The following is a 24979-nucleotide window of genomic DNA, read 5'->3' as shown; positions in this document are numbered from 1 at the left end:
GCTTCAAGTGCTCGCCTGAAAATTTATAAAAGTTTATCTCCGGCCCTTCCTACTTCATGTCGCTGGTGTTATTTCACCCGCAATTGGCGATTTTTATTTTGACAGTCAGTTAGAGCCCATCCATCCATCTACTTTTGCTTATCCACTTTAGGGTCACAGGGGAGCTGGAGCCTATTCCAGCTGTCACAGGATGAGATGCGGGTAGATCCTGAAATCCTACTCACTATTCAGTAAGATAAGGCAGAGCTACAATTTCTCATATTTCATCAGGTGGAAATTTCAAATAATTTGCATTTTTGTTGGACAGTTATAAGACTAGTTGCCACTTAACTGTCTTTAAACAGATACTTAATCATTTCTGTTCTCGTCCCAACATATCAAGAATTTATGCTTTACAGTACAGTATGTGCACAAATATGAGTGTTGTGCCTTGATTCAGTTCCCTCTGCTTCCTGCAGGGGCGTTCACGTTTAGCCCTGCCCAGTATGACACTGCAGAGGATTGAGCCACTATGCCATGGTCAGTGGTGCCCCTTCATTGTGATGTGATATGACTGAACCACAATACACTCGGCATAGCCTTTTTCAGGTTTCAGTTATCAGCATAAGAGCTCAGACTGATGATAATAAATGTAGTGTCAATGTTGTCGCTTCACTAGAAATACTGTATCTCTCTGTATTTCCTCAGAGCAGATGCACTGCCAGGATTTGTTTATACCATACAGTCCATCAGATATAACTGCAGCCTGCTTACTAAACAGTTGCATGTTTCATTTTCTACAACAGCCCATATGGGTCCATCGATGTCCATGTGTCCTGTCAAATTTCTTTTGGCTGTCATTCTGCAGGGCCATCACATACAATATCTAATCTTCTACTGGCAAGCGCCGAACACAACCATATACTTGCCCTGATGGTGTTAATAAGCCTCGGTAGATCAGAAGAGTATCAACTTCATCGCAATATCGACCATAATGGATTAAAATGATAATTTCCGGGCACAACAACCCGAAATTAGCATTTTGCATGAGTGATTTCTTTGTCTCAAAGTCACTGTTTTGTTTTGTTTTTTACATAGTGTTTAAACACAGCAGCTCAGCGGTTAGCACCACTGCCTGACAGCGAGCAGATCCTTGTTCCAGACCAGGCAGAGTTCTTCTGTGTGGCATTTGAATTTCTTCGTTTAATCTTCAAAAGTATGGGGAAAAATATGTGTCAGAGATGGTTTTACCTTGGCATTTAATAACACACTAGGTTAACGCTGACCAAAGATATTCCTTATTTCAAGGGTTTCACTTTCTGATTAAATAAAGGTTAAAATAAGAAAAAAGTCTGTGGTCAACATAAGCTGCAAAAACAAAAGTGTCATAACAAAGAAAAGTGTCCGCTGCTGGACTATTGTGGCACTTTGCAAACCAACTTTTCAACTATTCAGCACTCATCGTATGCAGAGTGTCATCATCTCTTTTTGAGGGATTGCATGGAGCATGTCCCCGTAGCCTCTGTGTTTATTGAGTTCGCACAAGCCCAATGCAAGCAGGCACCAATGCAGAACCACAAATTGTGCATGAGTATCATAAACATATTTTACACAGACGATAATCTCTCTGGCTTTTTATCAGAGATGACCAGAGAGATTCCATGTTGGCCGATAAACAAAAAAAGTCATGTCAGTTACTCATATTATTTTTAATTTATCAAGTTTATTGGTAATAATAATAAAAACAAAAAACATAAGAGCAACATAGTGCGATTAAACTGAAAGCTTTCTGTGGTATTACAGCATATTCCAGGATAAACATATGTCTTGAAGTATCACCTTCTTTACTCACAGAAGCACACAAAGCAGTCACAAGGAGCCACTAAACACAGTGATGCGATAGCGACTGCTAAATGATGCATGGACTACAGCTCTACTGACCAGTGCATCCAGATTTATGTCACTGCAGGCAATCAGAGCCCTTAACACAACCGCTCAAAGTCAAACATGTGCAACCTTGACATGCAGCCTGGGAAACACTGGCTAACCCAATTACATCCGCAGCTTTAGACGAGAGGCTGATGTGCTGTATAAATCTCCTTAATACGAAACAGATCGTATCAGGACAGCGAGCAGCACAGAGGGCTGCGGCGCTCCCCTGCCTATTTAAAAACCCCTCTGTAATACTTTCTGCCCTTGCCACAGGCTTCGTTACGCTTTGATTAAGTAAGTTTTGTACTTGAGTGTTTAATACAAGGACTAATGCATGAATCAGTTTACAACAAATATGGCATTGAGGGTCATTTTTAATCTTCAAAATGATTCTAATGCATCTGAACCTTCTGCAAAATCCTTTAACGGGTGTTTTTAAAACAGAGATATATCACCAGCTAATACAAGACACACACACACACACACACACACACACACACACAAAGCCAAAATGATTCAGTGAACAGTAAAACACATCTTTTCTTTTGTTCCCATATGTACAGCAGTCTTCATCTTTTGTTCCTAAAAGTTTTTTAAACCGGAGGCTCATTGGTAAAATTGCAAAGAGGCCTAGTTTTCACTTTCCAGAGCAACAAGCTACGTGACAGCAAACAAAACAAGAGCAATTTCCTGGGAATTAGTTCATTATGTCAACCACATTTCTATTATTTACTCATAATCTGAACCATTTTTTTGTTACGTTGGTATATAATTCTACTAAAAATGCCATTTTTATCAAATGTGCATGTTGTATCTGTTCCTGTGTTTAACTTAATCCGACCTACGTACAACAAGCCTGAATTTGGAACCCATCGTTTACATTTCAAAATTAAGATGGAGAGGGAATTTCAGGAACACTTCGAGACAGTTAATTCCTGAATAATTTTCCAAATAAAAATACACACAAAAGATGCCATATTCTGTAGTATAAACAACAGAAAACCATTGATGCCTAAAGAAATTTTAGAAACACAACTCTGTGTAAACATCTGCTTTTCCGGTGTTGCACTGAGAGCATTTGTTCTGCTCTGATGACGGCACGCATCGATGAACGAAAAACGCTCCAATCTTTTCAACTTTCTCACAATTTGCAACTTCCTGTATCCATTATTGTGTAGGTAAGTCATGCTGACTAGAGATTTGACCGTTCTGTCCACCTGCACAGAGATTAGCTGCTCAAACGCTTCCTGAGTAAGGTTTTGCATGTATGGGTAGATGGCTTTCATACATGACATTTGGATAGTATTACGACAATTATGGATACATGTATTGCCATTATTCATATTAAAGTCACACAAATTGTGAGAGAGTCACAAGAGAAAGAGCAAAAGTGCCCCAGGAGATGTTGCTAAGATATTAGAGGAACCCAAGAAAATCACAGGTGTTGTTACATCACTACATCAGTAGGTCAAAGTCCACATGAAATACTCTTTTGTCATTTACTCTGTGTCTATCTTGACTTAGGTCAAAGTCAGACTCTATGCCATAATATTTGCAGTAAATTTCAGAGTTGCACTATAAAAAAAAAATTGAATGGACAAAAAAACAAAACAAAAACAGAGTGACACTGTAAAAGGAAATGTGCCTGCGAGGCTACATCACTGGGACGGCCAGCTGCACTTACCTTTTCAATTTTGTCCAGCCATTCCTTATTCTGGGCCAACTCGGCCATAAAAGCCTGGTGCTTCAGCCATTTCTTATGAAGCTTCTGGGTCTCGTCTCGACTGCTGTCCCTCGCCATTAGCATCTTCTCATACACCCAATCCCCCAGCTGGGTGAGAGACACAGATACAGAAGGAGTTGTCAGTACAGGACAGTTACAGTAAATAACTGAGGAGCTGATGCTGCACAGAGGAATTCCTCACTTTAAAAGACGTGACCAGACCAAAGCATTCATCAGTAGGTACATATATTATTCTAATTCATGCATATATGATTCCATTAATTTGTTATGCAGAAAAACTGAATTATAAATAAGGTGCACTGTAACTAAACAAGGTCAAACACACACACATTAAAATTTAATGATGCACAGCAAGCACATGTAAGCAGACACACGTGTACCAACAAGCATGGCGGCAGGGATCTACATGTGCACAACCCCTCACAGACAGTATCCTCAGCTTCAACACACCCATGCAGAAATCACCCCCCTACACACGCACACCCCCGCTCTCCATCAAAGAGTAAAATGTGTACATTTTCCACACGGGGACCATCTGCGAGAGGCAAACGGTGAAAAAAAAAAAAAAAAAAAGAGCCTCACGCCTGCGCTGAGAGCATCACCAAAATATTCAGGTCAGCATCGGCTCCCTCGTCTCTTCCTCATCAACATTCTCATTCCTGCGTGTAATATTTCCACCTGCACCGCCAGCCCCGCACCTAAACCAGATATGCAAATAGAATAACCCGTTTACCGGCAGTGTTTAAGATCAGCAGCCCACGGGGTTGTGGCAGCTGCAGGCAGCCGCTGGTATCCGCATCCTCGCTCGTCTGCTGTCACACGCATGCAAAGATGCTCTTCACCGCAGAGCCAGAAAGAAAAAAAGAAAAGAGAGGACGGAAAGAGTTGAGGGGTGCCTTCTGCAGAGCCAAATACCCTGGGCAGTGATGCAAAGGTAAAGGGAAAACGCCAGGCAGGAGGGTAAATAACAACAATCCTGGAGAGAAGAGACAGACTGGAGACTTCAAACTGAGGCTGCGCTACCCTCTCTTTCCTCTCGCTCTGTCTCTTTCTTGCACTCAAACAGGAGAGAGAGGAGGGGCGGGGGCAGAACAGTGACGAGGGAAAGAGTGAGGATGACTGAGAGAAGAAGAAAAAGAACCCCTCCTTCCCAAAACAATAAAATGGCAGGCAGCCGAGCCAGTACGCGGGCGCCCCTCCCCTTTCCTCACACCTTCAGCGAGCGGGCAGCTGAGTGAGCGAGTGAGCCAATCGGCTGGTTGGAGAAGAGATGAAGTGTATAAGGAGAGGAGAGGGAGGAGCTAAAGCCTGGGATTAGAATTTTTAGGGGGGCAGGGGGAGCAAAGCCTCCGGGCTCACCGGTCACGGCTAATGATGCCGAGCTGGGGAAGGCGGAGGGGCGGGTGTGGACTTGGTGCACGAAGATGGATGAATGAGAGGGGCTCAAAGCTTTAACTGATTGAAGCCCATCAGTGTGCATTAACAGCTGAGCTCACGACTCTTCTACAGCTGCTTTTGTTTCATCTTCTCCTCCCTCTCCATGTACATCACCTTCTTCTATCATCCCTCTCTTCCTCTCTGCAGCAGTCCCAGGCAGCTGCACTCTCTGTCTCCAGCTTGCCTGACACTGCTGCAGTGGTAAAGCACAGAGAACAGCGAGAGAGAAACAGCAAAGGGACACTAAAAAGAAGGGGGCTGATAATGGGCAGAGAGGTAGGGAACGACTGAATGATATATTTATATGTTTGACGGCTCTACTGCTCCCCTTTCCTTAAACAGGCCACGGTCAGATTTCAGTCCACTTTCCCTCAATCTGTCACATCATCCTTCACCTATCATCACACAGAACAGACAGGTAACAGGCCTCACATATTTGCACACATACATGAATTTGCAGACAGATGTGTGTGTGCCACTTACTTGCAAAGGTCATGGGTGCACACACACACACACACAGACACACACACAGCCTGCAACTATAGCGGTCATGGAGGGTCACAGGCTGATGCCTCTAGAGAGTGTAAATGAAATGAATGAGCAAGGAGGAGGAGAGCTTTTAGGTGCATTGGGGGAAGGATGAATGAACAGCTGACGTAAAAAGCAAAGAGAGGGACGGGGTGGGGCGTAATGGAAGAAAGAAGAGGGTCAAAGGAAGACTCAGAGTCATCATCATGCTATCAGGCTTCATCACTACTTCATCACTGTCCCCTAATTTTCCACTGATAGACATAAAAAAAATGTACATCAGGAAAGCCACCTTGGAAAACTGTGTGTGTGTGTTTAGGTTTTAAAGCAATGGACTTAAGGAGAATGTTTGGATAAAGACTAAAATTACATTTCTATACGTCACACTTTTTCACAAAACACAGGTGTAGCTATGCTGATGTGTGGTAGTGTCTGTGAAGAACCAAAGGCTCGAAGTATCGCTGTTTCTTTTTTCGCCCGCAGATGCTAAATGAAAGGTTATCAGCAGGATGAGCAACACCTGAGGCCCTTTAAAACTTTCCCAATCTCGCAGTCGGTCTCTCTAATGTGATGCCAGTGTCAATGCTGAGGACAAATTTAGAACCAGCTCCACGAATTTTCATCAACAAAGAACTGATAGTGATGTCAATAAGGCGTCACCACAACTTTACTGGAGCTGATGTTGGAACCATGTGACCATAGAAGTGTTTATAGGAGGGATTAATGCTAGAAGCTCTCCACTGACTGACCAATGCCGCTCAAAGATTCTGTCTGCCGTGATCTTCTTCCTTCTAAAGTTAATCCAGCTTCTGCAAGTAATCCTATGTATTTATTCAACTTGTAAAAATATAGTGTTTCTCATTAGACACCAATGCAGATCTGACTCTGCCCTGTCACAGCGTCAGCATAAACAGGGCTTTTGACACTCAGAGGTGTGATTCCTTTTCTGGGCTTGGCTACAGCTGTTGATGTCTTTTTTTGCACTCCAAATACACTGTCACACATTCTAATGTGCCGATTCCTACATGCAATTACAAAATGCATTGCATTGCCCACTTTGTTGATGGCAGAAGACAACAGTGTCATTAAATGAGAAGACCCAATGAGTTCAGGGCTAATGCTAGTTCACTGCAGATATTCTATGAAAGAGACCACAAAAGGCTCAAGATATCAGGAATATCAAACTCAGTACTTTTCCTCCTCAGCATGCAAAAAGTCATCCAATCTAAAAGCCTCTGTGACAAAGCAAAAGCACTGGCAGGCTTGAGGGCATTTACAGAGTAACTTAACATGTGCTACATCTATCTTTATAGATACCCACTATATTTAGCCTGTCAGCCTCTGGGCATACACCTGCTCTTTACTGAGAACAGTTCAGGAAGGGAATCCAGGTGAAAAGCCACTGCATGATCTGTAACTCAGTGTACTTCTTTGGTCCCCTTTTGTCCTGAAGACATTGTTGGACTGTGGAAAAAGTGGAAGAGACAGGCTGATGGGAAACTGTAAAGATGCAAGAGGAGAAAAATCAGCTTTGTTCTTTTCAGCTTTTTTTGGGCTGACGTTGACAACATGCAGCCACTATTTCCTGATACAGTGTCACATGTGCAAGTTCACTGAGGGGCCCACCATCACCACCCTGTAACACCATCTGTCCTGTAGCCCTGCTCCTTTCCATCTCCCCTTCATATGGATTGTCCAGGGTATTTCCAAAATATTCATCAGCCACAACCTCCTAGACTCTACAGGATATTTTAATAAATGCACAAACTTCTGCACAAATAAAAAAAAAAAAAAAAAAAGAAGTATATCAATCCTTTAAAGAAATATATTTTTATACGGTCATTTCATGTTGAACTGCTCTGTCCACAAATAAAGTGGTACATGGCTTTGGGGCTGACAGTTGCTAGTAAGTACCTGGTATTATGGGTGATCCTATAAAGTGTTTACCAACCACTCCTAAATCAGTTAGTGGTTTTCTTTACAAGTCGGAGCAAAAGAGAGGTACTTTGTTTAGTCTCTCACCTCAACGTTAGGTGAGAAGAAAGGAAGTGCTGAAATTCACAGATGGTGAAATAGGTAAAAGCACAAAGAACAAAATCCAGGAACACTCGCTAAAGGTCTTGCGGTGCAAGTATGATCAAAGTGCTGAATACAGGGGTGTCCTTCATCTACCCCACCGACCAGACCGAAGCGTTCAGTATAAACTGTATATGTGATGCAATTTTGGATAAAACTATCGGATTTTGTTGTAAATGTGTCAGCCAGTGGATAGAGAGCAGCAGTGAGTAACAGGAAGCACGAGGACGCAGCCTGGCCCGAACAGAAGAACACACCCTGCTAGCAGAGAGCTCAGGTTCCTACAGACTGACGCAGTGTCACTCATCCACTGTACACACACACACTTACGGACACACCGACACACACTCAGCCTCCTTTTGCATGCTGTGTTTCTAGAGATATGCATTCAACGCTTCATGTACACACATAAACAAGTCGTTGACACACGCACACACGCACACTCATGTATACAGTGAGATACACTCTTCCTCCTTTGAATTAGTGATGAGGGACTGAGCTGCTGAATTATGCAGGAGGCACAAAGAGAGAAAGTTGCTGAAACTACACATGGTTTTGGCCCAGAAGGAGGTGACTCTGCTGGGTGAGAGAGCAAAAACTGCAGGGGCGAGCAGAGGGGAGCCGTGTGCAGCGTAAACACACACACACACACACACACACACACACACACACACACACACACACACACACACACACACACACACAGGCAGGAGGTGTGGACCATATCAATGATACTTTCCAACAATAGCAGTATGATTAAAGCGGGCATGCTCAGACTCCATTTGTATCTCCGCTCACTGTTAGCATGTGTTTGCACAGCATAAAGCTGCACATAAAGGACATTTTGAGGAACATAACACCTCCCCCAAAAACAAAAATATTTCAATAATTCTTTTTAACCAGTTTTGCTAACCGAGGCTTCATTAGCTAGAGCATAAAATACATTTTTGGCTATGAAATGGTGTGAAATAGCAGGAGAACGCTTTGTTTTCTTTCATAACCCCTCGTCTTTACTGTATGACGGCCATGTGCATAGTCAGCCCCCAAAGGCCCATTCTGAGCCAGCAAAATCTCTGCAGTAACTTGAAGAGATGTTTACTTTTGAATCTAAAGAACAGGGAAGAAACTGATAAACAAACACAGATTTTTGGGGTTTTCCTCTCTATTAACGTAGGGCCTTATCATACAGTATTAAGCGCCTTGAGGAGACTGTTGTGATTTGGCGCTATATAAATAAAGCTGAATTAAATTGAACTGAATTTTTAGCCTTTTACCTCATGACAGTCCTGGAGAAACCTCTGAAGTTCCCACTGGTCATTCAGTTTTTCCAGCCACTGCTGGGCCAGCCCTCTGTTCTTGTTTCCCCTGAAAAAGCAAAGGAAAAGGAGACTTCAGTCAAAATAACTCTGATTTAATTTCAGTTGTTTAGATGTGTGTGTACATTAGAAGCATTAGGTATTTACATCAGATTTAGGCTTAGTGTTACGCATTATAAGAGTGGTTAACTGAGTATGTGCCCAACAATCTCTACGATTGCTGTAGATTATAGAATATTTCACAAGCGTGATCAGTATCAGAGAGACATGGTAATGTTGCTAAAAGAGATCCATGTTTACTGCTGTTAACTGTAGATAAAGTAAAATATAATCACTTTATTTCTAACAAAAGCTAATGCAGTAATTATTATGTGAGCTAAATAAAGTCCATAAATTGCACTGTGCTGTGTTCATTTGTCTGTCTCCAGCACAAAAACAACAACATATGCTTCTTCTCATTTCTATTGTGAGGATACACATAGAAATCTATAGCCACAAATAACCAGCCCCACCCCCCTCACACAACACGCTGCACAATCTCAGCTTTCACAGAGATTTCACGGACGGGTGTCAGTCCTAGACCAAACACACCACACTCTGCTTTCTGTCTTTTGTCTTGCTCTTGCTTTGATTTAAATCCTTTAGCTGCAATTATTCTTTGTATTATGTTAGCGCGGCAGTTTTTGCGCTACGGACCGGTTTATGTCCGACAATATTTTCACGGACCGGCCTTTAAGGTGTCACGGATAAGTCCAACAAAATAAAACCAGTACCGGTACCAAAAAAAATAAGATCTATTCATAACAAACGGGAAGAGACCCAGGGAAACGAGTTAATGAGAAAAACAATTAAAAACAAAACAAACAAAAAAGATAAAAACCCTGAAAACCATAAATTTCACACCCGAGCCTCAACTCTCACGGCCCGGTACCGGTCCGTGGCCCGGGGGTTGGGGACCGCTGCTTTAGAACGTACAGCTGGGACTCCGTGTTTACTACAAGTAGCCTGAGGCCTCTTGACAAACAGCAGGTAACTTTTTCAAGTTACCAACTGCTTGAAGTGCTTTCCTGTTTATAATTTGAGATTACTGTTATATACACTATGTAAATATATAACCGGTATAGTTCAATAGAGTAAAGCTACACACAAAAATCCTCCAACTTTCATTCATTCTAAATGTGTTCATAGACAGTGTTAGCTGCCAATGAGAGAATTTAAATGTTTTTATGCCTTTTTGATTAACATTAAACCTCAATAATGAAACTGAATCACTGATCATCACCGTCCTCTGTTTCAGAGCTTCTAGTTACAAACTGTCATCAAAAATGTACGGGAACAGTCCCATAAAAGTCTGAACACCTTCCTGATTTCAGTTCGGCTCTTCTCTTGCTCACGATCATCGTCCTGTACCTTTCTGTACCATTTTTCAACCCGGCTGCTATTTTTAGGTCACTGCTCCTGGAAGTACCAAACTCGTGTCACGCTTCGGGTGAGTTGCAAGATCAGGATTGTACTCATATTTTTTTCACATTAATGAGATGTTGCAACCAGAATTTGTTCCCCAGGGTCAGACTGACCATGCACAGTTCCGCTGAGCGTGTCAAAACGATCGTGTCATCATGTGCTGGCACACCACGCACAGAAAGTTTTCTTAAGGTCAGTAGTTCTTAAGGTCCTTCTCCACGGCTCCCTCCTCCAGCTTTTTTGGAGGGATACTGAGGCGTTCCCATGCCATCTGGGTCTGCCCCAGGGCCTCCTACAAGCTGGACATGCCCTAACCACCTCAACTGGATCCTTCTGATGTGGAGAGGCACCAGCTACCTCTAAGGCTCATCTCCACTGCTTGTATCCATCAACTCTTTCAGTCTCTACCTATAACTCATGGCCATAGATGATGGTTGAATGTAGATTGACCAGTAAATCAGCAGCTTCCTACCAGCTGCATCACACTGAATGAGTTGAAGGTTTTTACTCAAAGGGAAATTTGGTCCAATTGAAATCAGATCAGGGCTTTGATTTTTTTAATAGACTCCTTTCTGTCGTTTTTTTTAATCACACTTCATACTTCAGACTATTAGCACTTACATTTCTTTTCTCTATATTGTTTTGCATGTACAGCACGTGGTACCTGTTGGCAAGAGTGTCGATGCGCTCCTTAATGCGTTCAGAGTAGATGTTGTTCTGGCTGATCAGACTTTCTCCTGCCTCGATCACAGCTTTGATCCTGTGCAGGTTCAGCTCCATGGTGGTGGTGAAGTCCTTGTGTTTCTTTATAGCCGCTTCCACTGTTTCCACTGTGGTGGGCAGCTCCACGTGAGCGAGCGCAGACTCCTAGAAGATAAAGACAGGAGAAGTCACATGATTTCTTTTTTTTCTGGTTCAAGAACTAAAAGTTAAAGTGAAAGAGAACAATAAATGTGATTGATACGAGTTAATATTGTTATTTTCAAATACTGGATTGCCGTTATTTGAATCCACATTCAAGTGTACATCCTTTTAGATAGTCAGCTGATCATACATTATCCATGTTTATCAGAAGGCTATTTTTGAGGATATCTGCGTTAGTGGTATGGTAACATATATATGACCAATCACAGCTCTGATTGGTTAACTGATTTTATAAAGAAAGATAAGAGTAAGAATTCATCTCTTTGTAGAATTATGAAGCAATAACACAAAAATAGGCTGAGAGCAACACAGAAGTTGAGGTGTGTGCAAAAGGAAACACGCAGTAGTTCAGCAAGAGCCACATGAATGTGTGTGCGCTTGAAGTACTTTAATCAGTGAGACTGCAATGAAAAAAAGAACATGTTGGATTTACTTAACACAGTGGTTGCACACAGATGTTTCACTTTGGCAGCAACACAAACAACTGAGTTCAATCAACACAAGTTAGTCATATTTAATAAACTCTGTGCAATTTGTGTTGATAAAACGTGATTGAAACATGTTTAGATGAAGTAAGTTGAGCTCTTGGAATATTTTAATCCTTCACAATTTTCTCACTTTAATCCAACACTATTCAAGTTATTGAATACTCGGTCACTTAAATACTACACGTTATCTTCACATTACATAATGTTCAACAAAGTCTAAAGTGGTTAACATAACATTTTAATAGATTTACAGCAACTTCCACTTCATCCATCCTATTACCTTATCAAGGTTGGGCGGGCCTATCATAGATGTGATAGGGGTACACCCTGGACAGGTCGCCAGTCTATCATAGGGCTAATATGGGGCGATCGTGGCTCAAGAGTTGGGCGTTCGCCTTGTAATCTTGATTGTTGTGTCCTTGGGCAAGACACTGCCTACTCGTGGTGGTCAGAGGGCCCGGGGGCGCCAGTGTCCGGCAGCCTCGCCTCTGTCAGTGCACCCCAGGGTGGCTGTGGCTACAATGTAGCTGCCATCACCAGTGTGTGAATGTGTGTGTGAATGGGTGGATGACTGGATGTGTAAAGCGCTTTGGGGTCCTTAGGGACTAGTAAAGCGCTATACAAATACAGGCCATTTAATACATAGAGATCAGAGAGTACCCACTGCAAATTAAAAACCCAGGACCTTCTTGCTGTGAGGCAATAATGCTAACCACTGCGCCACAAAGCTGTCAATCTAGACTTAACAAAAGTAGGAAAGCTATGATTACAAGGCTTGATGCTGAGTGTGTCTTGTCTGCCTTTTATCCAGGGATTTTCCTGTGGTCTGAAATCTCCTGTGATCTTGTGGATTTCATGAGTCAAGGCAACTAACCACTCTTACTAGATTGTATCATGTGATCTCGACAAGAACAAATCAAGTTGTTGAATTTCATACAGATCCCACATGATTTAATTACGTTCACCATAGAAACAGGAAATTATTTTGTTCAAATTACAAGTTAGACTTTTGTAAATGTAACAACCAATTTCCTTTTTTTGGGGGTGTGGACAACATGACTATAATAATAATAATAATAATAATAATAATAATAATAATAATAATGTGTAACCTATTTGAACCCAGGTAGCAAAGGCGTGAAGCAAAGATGGCAAGTGTATAAAAAAAAGAAGTTCACCTCTTTTCTCAAACATATTCTGCTCCACAGCATGTTAGGTTACAGCATAAAACACCATTTCAATTTATCCTAGTAACAAGTGACCATCTTTTGTAACACAGAAAACTCAGGGTCAACCTAGAAGTTACTTGGTTTACGGCTCATTAGTTTCACCTGTTTGTTTCCACCTGCATCTTCTCATATGTATTTTTTTTGTATATACTTTATATATATAATCATGTCTGTTTTGTTTATTTGCATTGGCTAATTGACCTTTCTCTGCCTCGTGTTCTTTATTTAAATATTTTGTTTGTTTTCCGTTATTTGAACATCTTTAGGTTTTGGTATAATAGTCAGAAACTGAAGCCTTTAAAATTGACTCTGCAGGAAAATGGGTTTGTTTCTTTGCCATTGAGTCAAGCAGAATAGAAGAAGAATAGGCTCATTCACTGATAATGAAATTCTTATTTTAACGACTAAACGAGCCCATATTTAAACTCTACAATTTAAAAATGAACATCCTCTGAAATGGGCTGTACCATAAGCAGGAAGGACTATTCCTAAAAGTAATTAGTTTGTTCTGTCAACAGTTTAAGAGCTGATTGAAAGACAACAATTGCATTTCGTCTGTATCGACAGTAGTCTTCACATTCAGAGAAAATAAATCAAACTGAGGAATTAAACAGGGAGATGAAGTCAGAGATCAATGGCCTGGAACATCTTTCACACTTATTGGAAAAAAAATGCTGCTCTCTCTAAATCAACTCCTTCAGGCTAATAAGAAGAGCTGGTCCCTGGTAAAGATTTGTTAGCAAACTGAAAGAGACGTCCCGGCCAACACACACACGGACGCACACACATCCGCGAGCAGACACACACGGTCAGTGTCAGTTTTGCCTGTGACATTTCAGATCGGAAAACTAAACCTTTTTACATGTAATACAGACACAAATGCTGACTGCAGAGCCAGAACTGACTGTTGGTCTTCACCACGTGGAAAAACTTCACCCGTAGAGCAGTTGAGGCTTTGAAAAAATACTTATAAAGTAATATGAGTATGATGTTTTAATACAGCGCTTTAATACATTATAAAAACAAAAGCCCGGCCATTATTTGGCCATCTGACAATTTCTAAATCTTCTTTTCTCATCACTTTAGAAACACTGATCAAGGTGGGAGGTGGTCATATCTTCTGTTTGAAGAAGGGCAGTCAATTAGAATCAAGCTGACTTAAAAGGGAAAAAAAGATGGTTTTAAAGGGGGCGGAGCTTGTTTCACACAGAGGTTGAACTGACGGGCTTCAACAAGGACAATAAACCACGCAAAGCTACTCTAGCAGAATTTGAGTATAAAAATATGAAGCTGAAAATCAGTTGTCACTTTTATTTTGCTAATGCGCTGAAAAATAAAAGACTGATTTTTGCAAACAAACGCGTAGTTTGTATTTGAAGAAAATCTAGCAAAGTAGAACGTGTATAATTGGCGCAGTCCTATAAATACCACCGTAACATCATATGGTGGTAACACAAAAACAGACATGAGCATCAGAACACTGCCAACATCTCTTCCTCCTACACTTCATCAAGAAGCTAGAAAATACATATAGAATTACTAGAAGCTGCTGCTCCAACACCCCATAACACAGACACACTGCAAGAAGACACCTGCTGACGCACACGTGCACACACACGCACACACACACACCCTCCCTCTCCTCTTTCTTTTGCTGGCCGAGCTTTAGGCCAACGCCCAGGCTAGCTGATGCTCTGCTGCAGTCACCAGGCATTATTAAATCTGTTTACAGAGACTTCAAGTTGTTTTGATGCAATAAAAAGTATAATAACAGAGTTTATTCATTATCATTTAGGCTGACTTAAGGATGAAGTAGTAGTGGTAGACTATTTTCTCATCAGATGCTGACCTCAGTTCTAAGTTTAGCGTATAGTAACATATGTCCATTTCAGCCAACTCTTTCTTTTTCTATTCCTGCTCCTTACTTTGGTTCACTGTTATAAACGCAGAGTAAGTAGGATTTATTTCTGCTGCTCAAAATAAGGATAAACAAATGACGGCATTAGCTGGGCTGCATATTCTTTTTCTTTACTGATTTTGTGTGCTCTATAGAGCTCACTCTGGTCTTGTCACGGTCCTGGATCGGTGACCCGGTGTTTTGAGTTTTGTACTTTGATTTTTGGTGTCATCATGGTTTATCACTGCTAGTGTTTTGGTTTCTGTTTTGTATTTCTAGCTCTCTAGTTCTTCTTTGTTCTGTGACTTCCAGTTCTTAGGTTTTGTTCCCGTGGCCTCATGTTTAGTGTGGGTTTAGTTCTGTCTTCATATTTATTTTCTTGCGCCACAGTCAGTCGTGTCTCATGTCGCAGTTTGTTTCTCCTGTCTCTGTGCTCCCTGTTCCCTCTATTCAGTGTCAAGTTCGTGCCTCTGTGCCTGTCGTGTGTTTCCTGTTTTATTTTGATAGTCCCTGTCCTGTGTGCAGTGTGTCTGGTTTTGATTCCCCTTGTCTCGTTAGCTCTGATCACTCCCAGCTGTGCTCTCCTTCTGTGTCTCTTTCCCTCGGTGTATTTAAGCCCTGCTCTTTGCTGTGTTTTTCCTCTGTGTTTATGGTAATGTTCAGCGTCTCCTGGTTTTCTAGTTTAGCTTTCTTGTATCTCATGTTAAAGTGGCCCCCCCACACTCCCTAGCAGATCGTTACATGGAGAAACCTTTGGAATACAAGCGCGCTGATCCACACAGGTATGCACACGGGTGTTCACTGCTCGTAGACCCAAATTACACCTTTCTTGGCTGCTACTTCGAAGCACATCTGTCCTGCGTGCTGCACAACAACATTGAATATTTAGTATTTACTGCTGTTTACACTTAGCTAGATTAATGCGATGGTGTTGTGTTTAGTATGTTGCTTTGTTTTTTGGTTTTTTTGTCTTTTTTTGCTTGTTTTCTATTCTTCTCTCAACAGGTGATCCAGGAGATTTTTATTTTTTTTCTCCCCCCCTTTCTCACTGTCCCTCTCCCCTTCTGTTTTTCCTTTCCTTCCTCTTTCTTTCTCCCTTTCCTATCTCTCACTCATGTCTGTCCCGTCTGTAACATCTGAAAATAAAATATAATAAATAATAAAAACAAAGATCGACCAAATGGACCAATACGGCAATGCCACGATGATCCATTTGGCAAAGTAAATCCATTGGGTATCCTTGTTGGTCTTCAGACAACAATTCTGATGGCTAAAGAACCAAATGGGACAGGCGAGAAAAAAAAAAAAATTTTTATCCAGCAATAAAACTGCCGCTTTTACTTTATCATTCAGTCTCAGAGTCCTGTGTTTGGGTCCTGCATTCTGCCTGCCACCTTCTGAAGGAAAGATATGATGTCAAGGTAAATAAAAGCACAGCGAATATGATTCGCCCTCTGTAGCAGCAGTCTTGAAAGGCTCACCTAAAAGCTGCAGTGTAGAAGCATCGTCTAGGCTTTCTGTGATTGGAGTACTTAAAGAAACTTCATCAAGAACATTAGTCTACTGTACATAAGGTAAATAGTGGAGATTTTCTATTACACAGGGTGTCAGTGCCATAAATAGGGACCCAAATTTCAGGCCAATCCCACTAAAATTTCATTTTGCACCACTGACAGATGAAGTGACGCTGCCACACACACCTGGTTGTTGAGGAAGGATTCGGCCTGTTTGACGTCACGCAGGAATAGATGGAAAATGTGAGCCTGGACCAGAACTTCTCTCCTGCTTTCCCACATCTCCAGCAGCTTGTTCCAGCCGACATCGAGTTTCTGGAGCCACTGCTGCAGGGCGGCCTGTGGGAGAGGAGCCTCCTCGGACTCCAGGAGCTCATTCATGGCTTGCAGGCGCTCGTAGTCCTCTTCGTACCTGCGTGAACAGAGAGCTGCCCAGTTATTCTCTACACAGCCTGAAATAACATCACATAATATATTGTAGAAAACATTCACCTACCGTCCAATCTCTTCCTTGAGAGCAGCGTGCTCGTTGATGAGCTTCTCTGCCTCCTCCAGATTGTTGGGCAGCTGCTCTGAGGCAGCGGCGGTCTGCGTCTGGACCAACCAGGTGAGGAATGAGTCCAGGTCCTGACAAGACAGGGTAAGGAGCATGAATCACAATTCATTAATTATACATTAGTTCATACTCTGGAAGTTTGTGTAGACAGAAAAACTTTCTTTATGACCTCTACACGACATCCGCATGCTGTTTGTACTTTTTCACTCTTGCAATGTGGAATTAAGGACAGCGTGCATTAATTATTTTTATAGCACCCACTTCTCCCCTGCCACTTTCTCAGTAGTATTTATTTATTGTCATTGTCAAGAACAATGAAATTGCGTTTGGGGCTTCCATACAACCCAAAAAAAGAAGAAAATAATAAATACCCCTTAAAACCCAAGTGTACATATTTAACCCAGTGTGACTCCAATGCAATAAGACAATCCTTAGCAATAATGTTCGTAGAAATTCAGACAAAGACCTGAGAAACATGACAAAATACAACAATGCAACCCATTCAATATTATTGTACTGTGAGATATGATATCAGATATGATAGTTATCTATTTAAGAAAGAGGGGGGGGGGGGCAGGAGGGGGAAGAGAATAAAGATATGATGCACCAATGCAGACCAGTTCATTGCTATTAAGAAGTTGGATATGGTTATTGTCCGTGAGAGGGGGGCAGAGAGTTCAGGAGCCTCACAGCCTGTGGATACAGGCTGTTGGCCAGTCTGGATGTTCTGGCCTGTATAGACCTGTACCTTCTCCCTGAGGGCAGCAGATGGAAAAGGTGGCGCGCAGGGTGATGTTGGTCCCGCAGGATACTGTGCACCCTCCTCAGACAGCGAGTGGGGAAGATATTACTGATCTCTGGCAGACTTGTTCCAATAATTCTGCCAGCTTCTTTCACCACCCGCTGGAGTGCTTGCTGATCGGCCTTGGTGCAGCTGGGGAACCACACTAGAAATCCATACGTCAGAACGCTGCTGATGGCACAGTTGAAGTTCAACATCAGAGATCTGGGAATGTGTGCGCTCCGCAGTCTCCTCAGGTAGTAGAGGCGCTGTTGGGCCTTCCGTGCAACTGAGGTGATATGGTTGCCCCAGGACAGGTCCTCGGTCACAGTTACCCCCAAGAATTTAAAACTGCTCACCCTCTCCACCGCCTCACTGCCAATGAAGAGAGGCAGATGGTTGTTATGACCCCTCTTCCGGAAATCTACAATGATCTCCTTGGTCTTTTTGGTGTTTAAGACCAAGTTATTGTCGTGGCACCATGACTCTAGTTGTTGCACCTCTGTCCTATAGTTTGTCTCATCATTGTTGGATATAAGTCCGAGCACTGTAGTGTCATCTGCAAACTTAACAATGAGATTGGACGCGCAGGAGGAAATACAGTCATGGGTGAAGAGAGTGTATAGCAGAGGGCTCAGAACACACCCCTGAGGGGCACCGGTGTTGACCACAAGGGTGGAGGAGGTGTTCTTACCCACTCTGACACTCTGTCTACGGTTAGTGAGGAAGTCCACAATCCAGTTGCACAGAGAGGAGTTAAGTCCCAGTTGGTGGAGTTTGGGACGGAGTTTGTATGGCCGGATGGTATTAAAAGCCGAGCTGTAGTCTACAAAGAGGAGCCGTGCATAGGTGTTCCTGTGTTCCAAGTGCTTCAGTAATGTGTGCAGCACTGTGGCGATCGCATCCTCGGTTGACCGGTTCTCCCTGTATGCAAACTGGTGCGAGTCCAGGGATGGTGGAAAAGCAGCTCTGATGTGTTCACAGTACCGGAAAATGGAGTCAGTTATTCCTTAATAATGACAGGTTGGCTGATAATTAAGCTTGAGGTCCTTTGGCCCTATTTAACTTCTATTCTCTTTGAAACTTTTCAAGTTGGTTTCTTTATTGAGCCCTGCAACAACGCCCTCAGTTTTTATGTAGAAATTATTTATCTAAGAGTTTATAAACATGTTTGGGGTTTAATCGTTCATAAACATAATTTCAGATTTGATTAAAGAGTCAGCAACTGAAAGACAGGCTCTAGAATTTATATCTCTGTAGGATGTTGAAGATGGAGGTGCCAGGAGAAAAAGGGAGGACTGGTGTGACAGAAGAGGATGCTAGAGATAGGATGAGATGGAGGCAGATCATTTGCTGTGGCGAACCCTAAAGGGGCAGCTGAAAGAATAAGAAATATATGTACATGAAGTCTTACCACTGCCTTGGTCTTTGACAGTCTACCCTCCTGCTTGCTCCTTGCTACTGTTCCTGTTCCTTGGAATTGCTCCTGGTGTCTAGTTTTGTTCTTTAAGATTTTTTGTTTACATTTATAGCAAATTTGAATAAAGGTCAAGGTCATAGTGAGGAATAAACCTCACTTTTTTCTCGCTGATGAATTTCAGTAGCAAGTGGTGTTCAGAGTCAAACACTTCTTCCTTATTTGTACCTGTATGAAGCTCTGCAGCCTGCTAGCCACCATCAGTGAGTCCTCACATCCCTGCAGGGTCCGTTTGAGCTCCTCCCACTCCACACTGATGCCATCAAACTGCACAAGAACCTCCATTGCCCGAACCGGGTGAGCAGTGGCCAGATGCTCTGCCTCTTCCTGCATCACCAAAGAGAAACGCTATTATATGGTGCTGCTAGCCTACTGATACCTCAGAGTACTTAAAATCATATATACTTTTATACCTATTGTTTGGTTTCTTAAACTCACTTAGCCACTAAAAACATGAGAAAATTAAATCCCTGAAATACAAAAAATCATCTCTACTTGTCCGTTTAGACTCTCCAGTTAAGTGTAAAATATTACTTTTAGGGATAGATTTCAATTCTACAGCTGAAAAACGTCATAAATGTTTTTTGTGTAAATGTCCTACCTGTAAGTGCAGTAGTTTGGGCTCCAGAACAGACAGGGCTCCCTCCATAGTAGAGAGGCGTCTCTGCAGGGCGAGGACCCCTCCCAAATCACTGCCCACATACTGGGTGGCGTCAATGGCTTTTCTCTTGTCCTGGATCTGGGACTTGATCTCGGCACACTCCAGCAGGTAGTTCTGCAGACGTAACATCGAGTCCAGTTGATCTTTCTTCTGCTCGACCAGCTCCACGATGCTGTTCCACCTGGAGAGGTGTGACAGACGGCGCACAATAAGACTGCAAGTGCACTTCAAGAGAGGCGAGTGTTGTTGTTGTGTGGGGGGGAAAAAAACGTGTGATTCACGCCTACCACTTGCTTTTTGTAAAAGATTTGTTTTAGTTGTGGATATTTACTAAGTGTGTAACAGTTTTAGAACTGTTACACACTTAGTAACACGGTTTGATAAGATGACATCCTTAAATCTGGATTACATTTTTACCTAATAAGTCAATATAATCCAAATAAGCAGCAGACATATCAACCACCAATAACATCGAGGTGAAGCGATTCAGATTCAGTCATCTTCGTGTTGATGATGTGACGCTGTTTTCTTTGTAAGTCTATTTCTAACATTTCCTTTGTGTTACTCCTGACTTTGAAAGAACTCGTTGTTATTTTGACCTGATATGACCTGCTCTGATTCACGTGAGACACTTGTTTGTGCTCCACTATGCTGCGGCTTCGGCTCAGCCTCACACATCGTCATCCAATATGTTCACCTGAATCTACTCCAGACCAACAGATCTCAGTACACACCCATTCAGCCAAGATACACGCGTGCACACACACTCACGCACATATAAACACAAATCCTTGTGACCGTACTGAGGTAATGTCAGACAGAGCGCTCAGCAGGAAAACATCTCAGTGACACTGACCTCAGGGCTGGAAACCTGTTTTAAAAATGTTCACTGAAAATTTTCATTGAATAAATCTGTTATAGAATTGGAGTAGTTATGTAATTATTAGGGGTGCAACGATACTCGTATCGATATTGAACCGTTCGATACAGTGCTTTCGGTTCGGTATGCATATGTATGAACAATACAAAATTTGTCATTTATTTTATCAACTTTCCTTCTAACGATGCTGTCTGTGTTGAGCGCTCAGTGAATCTGCGTTCGACTACTCCGCCTAGGCTGCACTGTCGAGCGCAGATCCACTGAGCGTTCAACACACAGGATCATCAGAAGGAAGAGCGCAGGGCAAGCTAGCAAGACAGAAGTTAAGCTCTCCTTGCAACATGGCAAATTGAACCTCCCCCAACCTCATTCAGATCTGGCGTTTGGAATTATTTTGGTTTTCATGTGAGGTATGACCCTGAAGGTAAGCGCGTCATGGACTAAAGTAAAACAGTATGTTGGATGTGCCAGCAATGCTCAATTACATGGGTGGGAACTAGTGTGTTAGCGCAGTTAGCTCGTTAATGTGTTGGCCGTCTAGCCCCATGCACGGGGCGATCAGGGGTAGCTCGTTAACGGAGATTTGCCGTGTTGTGGCGTTAACATCATTTCAACGAGATTAACGCTGACAGCACTAGTGGGAACACAACGAATATGACTGCACATTTACACCGACATCATCCTAGTACAAAGACAAGTGGAAGCAGACAAAAACAACAAGCATGCATGCTACAAACTTTACCCGAGTCATTTAGACAGCCGTTAGCACATGATTCTCCTTATGGGGACCTGCTATGTTTAATATTGTGGCGAGCTCAGACAAGGAGGAGACGGAAGTGTCGTTTGGTCTTGCTTCCCGTGAGCTAGCCAGGAAGCACAGCCGTTTATTGACATCTGCAGAAGAACACTGCCGCTAGCTAACTGCTCAGCATGGCAACCGCACAGCAACAACAACAACAACAACAACACACAGGGCGCCCTCTGACCCCGGAAGGACACACCTTCGCAGCGAGAAGGCGTCACCCGTCACTATGGCAACATAAACAAAACATAACTGTACAAACAGAACCCCGAACAGCCCTGACCCGCTACATAGCCCCCACCTAAGGGGTCAGTCGTCCCCGACGACCCCATTACCCCACACAAAGTCCTGCAAATGTCCAGGTGCCTTCTTTTGGCGCACCGGCCGGTCACGACTGGCGGGGGAAAAGTCACTCGGGTCAGAACATGGGGTGCCACCATCATCCCACTTCTGACACCAATGTGGCGAGCTCAGACAACGAGGAGACGGAGGTGTCGTTTGGTCTTGCTTGCCGTGAGCTAGCCAGGGAGCACAGCCGTTTATTGACATCTGCAGAAGAACACTGCCGCTAGCTAACTGCTCAGCGCGGCAACCCCACAGCAACAACAACAACACCACACAGGGCGCCCTCTGACCCCGGAAGGACACACCGTGGCAGCGAGAAGGCGTCACCCGTCACTATGGCAACATAAACAAAACATAACTGTACAAACAGAACCCAGAACAGCCCTGACCCGCTACAATATGCTGCCCAGAAGAAGCGTATAGTATAGCTTTTATTTTGGGAAGAGCCATTTCTCTGTAATAAACTCTCTTTTCCAAAGATGAGTGATTCCTCAATCAGACACAGGGCTCACGAAATCGCTAGCCCGACGTCCTGGGGCTAGCGATTTTTCCAGTCGGGCTACCAAAATCTATCTCTGCCCTGCCCGTCGGGCTATTGTAGGAAGGAAAAATATATGTCAATGCTTTTGCATTCTTTCGGAAATGTAGCTGGGTAATTATGTCATTGGCATCGGTGAGCCACTGCCAATATGTGACATATTGAAATCGCGTTTGAATTTGCGCTTGTTTTTTGCTTTCACTTTGCAATCGCCCGAACTGTGTATAGAGAGCGACAGTACTGATTGGTGAGTGATGATAATTTGCGCACCAATTCCTCTGACATCGTCTTATCAATCGTTAGCTTACTATGCAAACATGACAAGTGAAATCTCCCGCAGCAAGCTTAAACATATGAGAGGTTGATCGCGCAGAGAATCGCTGACCATTGTGTGTGTGTGTGTGTGTGTGTGTGTGTGTGTGTGTGTGTGTGTGTGTGTGTGTGTGTGTGTGTGTGTGTATATAAAAGTAGCAGGATATATATTTCAGTTCTGCTGAGCCAAATAAGAGAGGTCAGGGTGAAGAAGTGACAGCCAAAGAAAAGCTTACCACAAAACGGAAAAGTTATGACAAATCAGACTATAAGGCAAAAAGAAAGTGCAGCTTTATGGTTTCATGGACAAAAGAATTTCTGTGGCTGCAACATGACGAGCTATATAACCGGGGCTGCACATAAGTGGTCCGCAGGTGCGTATTTGCTGTCAAAATAAAAAACGCGCACAAGATATGAAGTTGCAACGCGTGTTTGCATACATAAGATTTTCTGGAGGAGGACAGACATTTGTTTAGAACTCTTAAGGATGTCGAAGAAGCTCCTTTAAGCAATTACTTTGGTGTTCCTCCACCTCCAAACAAATGTCAGAAGGAGTCCGAACCACAAAAGAAGCGCGTATTCTCGGAAAAGTGGATGCAGGAGGTGAGCTGGCTTCAAACAAATGATGAACGCACAGAGATGTGGTGCAGAATGTGCCGTGAAAATCCCACTCTAGCGGACAAAAACACTGCCTTTTATATGGACGCAAACGCGCGTTGCAACTTCTTATCTGGTGCACGTCTTTTATTTTGACAGCGAATGCGCACATGCGGACCACTTATGTGCACCCGTGTAAATAACATAATGTTCTGCCAGGTGTGTTGTTGGTTTTCTCTCGATTTCTGAGTCGACAAGCGCCTTTGTTACTGGGACCAGTCATTTTAAGAAAGGCCCCCATTAGAACCCATGAGAAATGCAAGAAATGCATTACTCAGTCTGCAATATCTTTCCCAGAACAAACACCAATTGCAAATAACATACTAAAAATAAACCTGAAAAATCTGTTTAGAACAGCGTACTATGTTGCAAAGAGTGAACTACCACTGGCAAAATTTAGCAGTCTTTGCAAACTTCAAAAAGCAAATGGCCTCGATCTTGGTTCCACTTGTCACTTACCCGTGACTTCAGTGGAAATTTCAAATTCAGGATCTGACACAGACTGATTCATGTCCTACACAGTTCTTACAAGTTCATAGAAATTTCTGTTCAATTAGAACCAAGTATTTGAGTTGATGATTGTAATTTTTATACAATGTTGTAATTTGTTTTTCAACAATTTTTTGATTAATGTTTTGTTTCCTTTACAATATTATACTTTAATGTATAATATTGTAAAGGAAACAAAACAGGAAACAAAACATCAATCAAAAAATTGCTCTCTTTTTTATTCGGGCTACTTATATTTATTTTGGGCTACCAAAAACTGAAGAGTCCCTGCCCGAAGGGCTACCAGGGATTTTGAAATTTTGAGAGCCCTGAGATATATTTATTTTTTTAATTACTTTTGTTTCAGCAACATTAAATTTAAAAACTGTACTTTTGAGTTAAAGTATATATTTATAATTTTAATAAATGACAAATTAAAAAGGCATGAACATTTTTTTTGTATCGAAAAAATATCGAACCGTGACACCAAAGTATCGAACCGAACTGTGAATTTTGTGTATCGTTGCACCCCTAGTAATTATGTTGTAGTTATAATAACCTGACTGAAAATTAGGTCACTAATACTGCTTTGATTCTGCCATGGTCTTATTTTTTCCTCCTTCTTTCAGCTGCTCCTTTTATTGTTCATCCCAGTGGATCATCTGCTATGCTATCCCTAGCAATCTCCTCTCAAACCAAATCCCTTCATGTCCTCCTTCACTGCATCCACGAATCTCCTCTGAGATCCTCCTATTCCTCCTGTCTGGCAACTCCACCTCCAACATCCTCTCTCCCTCTGATGTACTCATTTCTAATCCCGTCCATCCTGGTCAATCTCAGTGAAAATCCTGATATCTTTAATTCTGCCACGTCTAGCTTAGCCTCCTGTCTTTTAGTCAGTGCTACCATCCCCAAACCTTACACCGTAGCAGGTCTGTAAACCTTCCCTTTCC

At 42.5% G+C, this 24979-nt stretch overlaps 1 protein-coding gene across 6 annotated transcripts in view; it reads right to left on the bottom strand.

The window, feature by feature from the left end:
* The window catches only part of sptbn4b (spectrin, beta, non-erythrocytic 4b), a 95226-nt gene that overhangs the window by 38348 nt on the left and 31899 nt on the right, over nt 1-24979 (bottom strand). For all 6 annotated transcript variants that reach the window (XR_015124744.1, XR_015124745.1, XM_086262326.1 and 3 more), the window contains exons 19-25: nt 19944-20184; nt 19511-19669; nt 17025-17155; nt 16715-16940; nt 11141-11343; nt 8971-9061; nt 3596-3742 (exon numbers count right to left, since the gene is read on the bottom strand). Coding sequence is in view for 4 of the 6 variants with exons in the window: in XM_086262326.1 (XP_086118452.1) it covers nt 3596-3742; nt 8971-9061; nt 11141-11343; nt 16715-16940; nt 17025-17155; nt 19511-19669; nt 19944-20184 (1198 nt within the window). In the remaining 2 variants the exon portion in view is untranslated. The remainder of the gene's footprint in view (nt 1-3595; nt 3743-8970; nt 9062-11140; nt 11344-16714; nt 16941-17024; nt 17156-19510; nt 19670-19943; nt 20185-24979) is intronic.

Source organism: Aulonocara sp. 'chitande type north' Nkhata Bay, linkage group LG14, assembly GCF_057382095.1.
Source record: "Aulonocara sp. 'chitande type north' Nkhata Bay isolate Kocher_YH1m ecotype deep benthic linkage group LG14, A_spYH_male_GT1.1, whole genome shotgun sequence".
NCBI lineage: Eukaryota > Metazoa > Chordata > Actinopteri > Cichliformes > Cichlidae > Aulonocara > Aulonocara sp. 'chitande type north' Nkhata Bay.
This window is presented reverse-complemented; position numbering and strand designations above follow the sequence as displayed.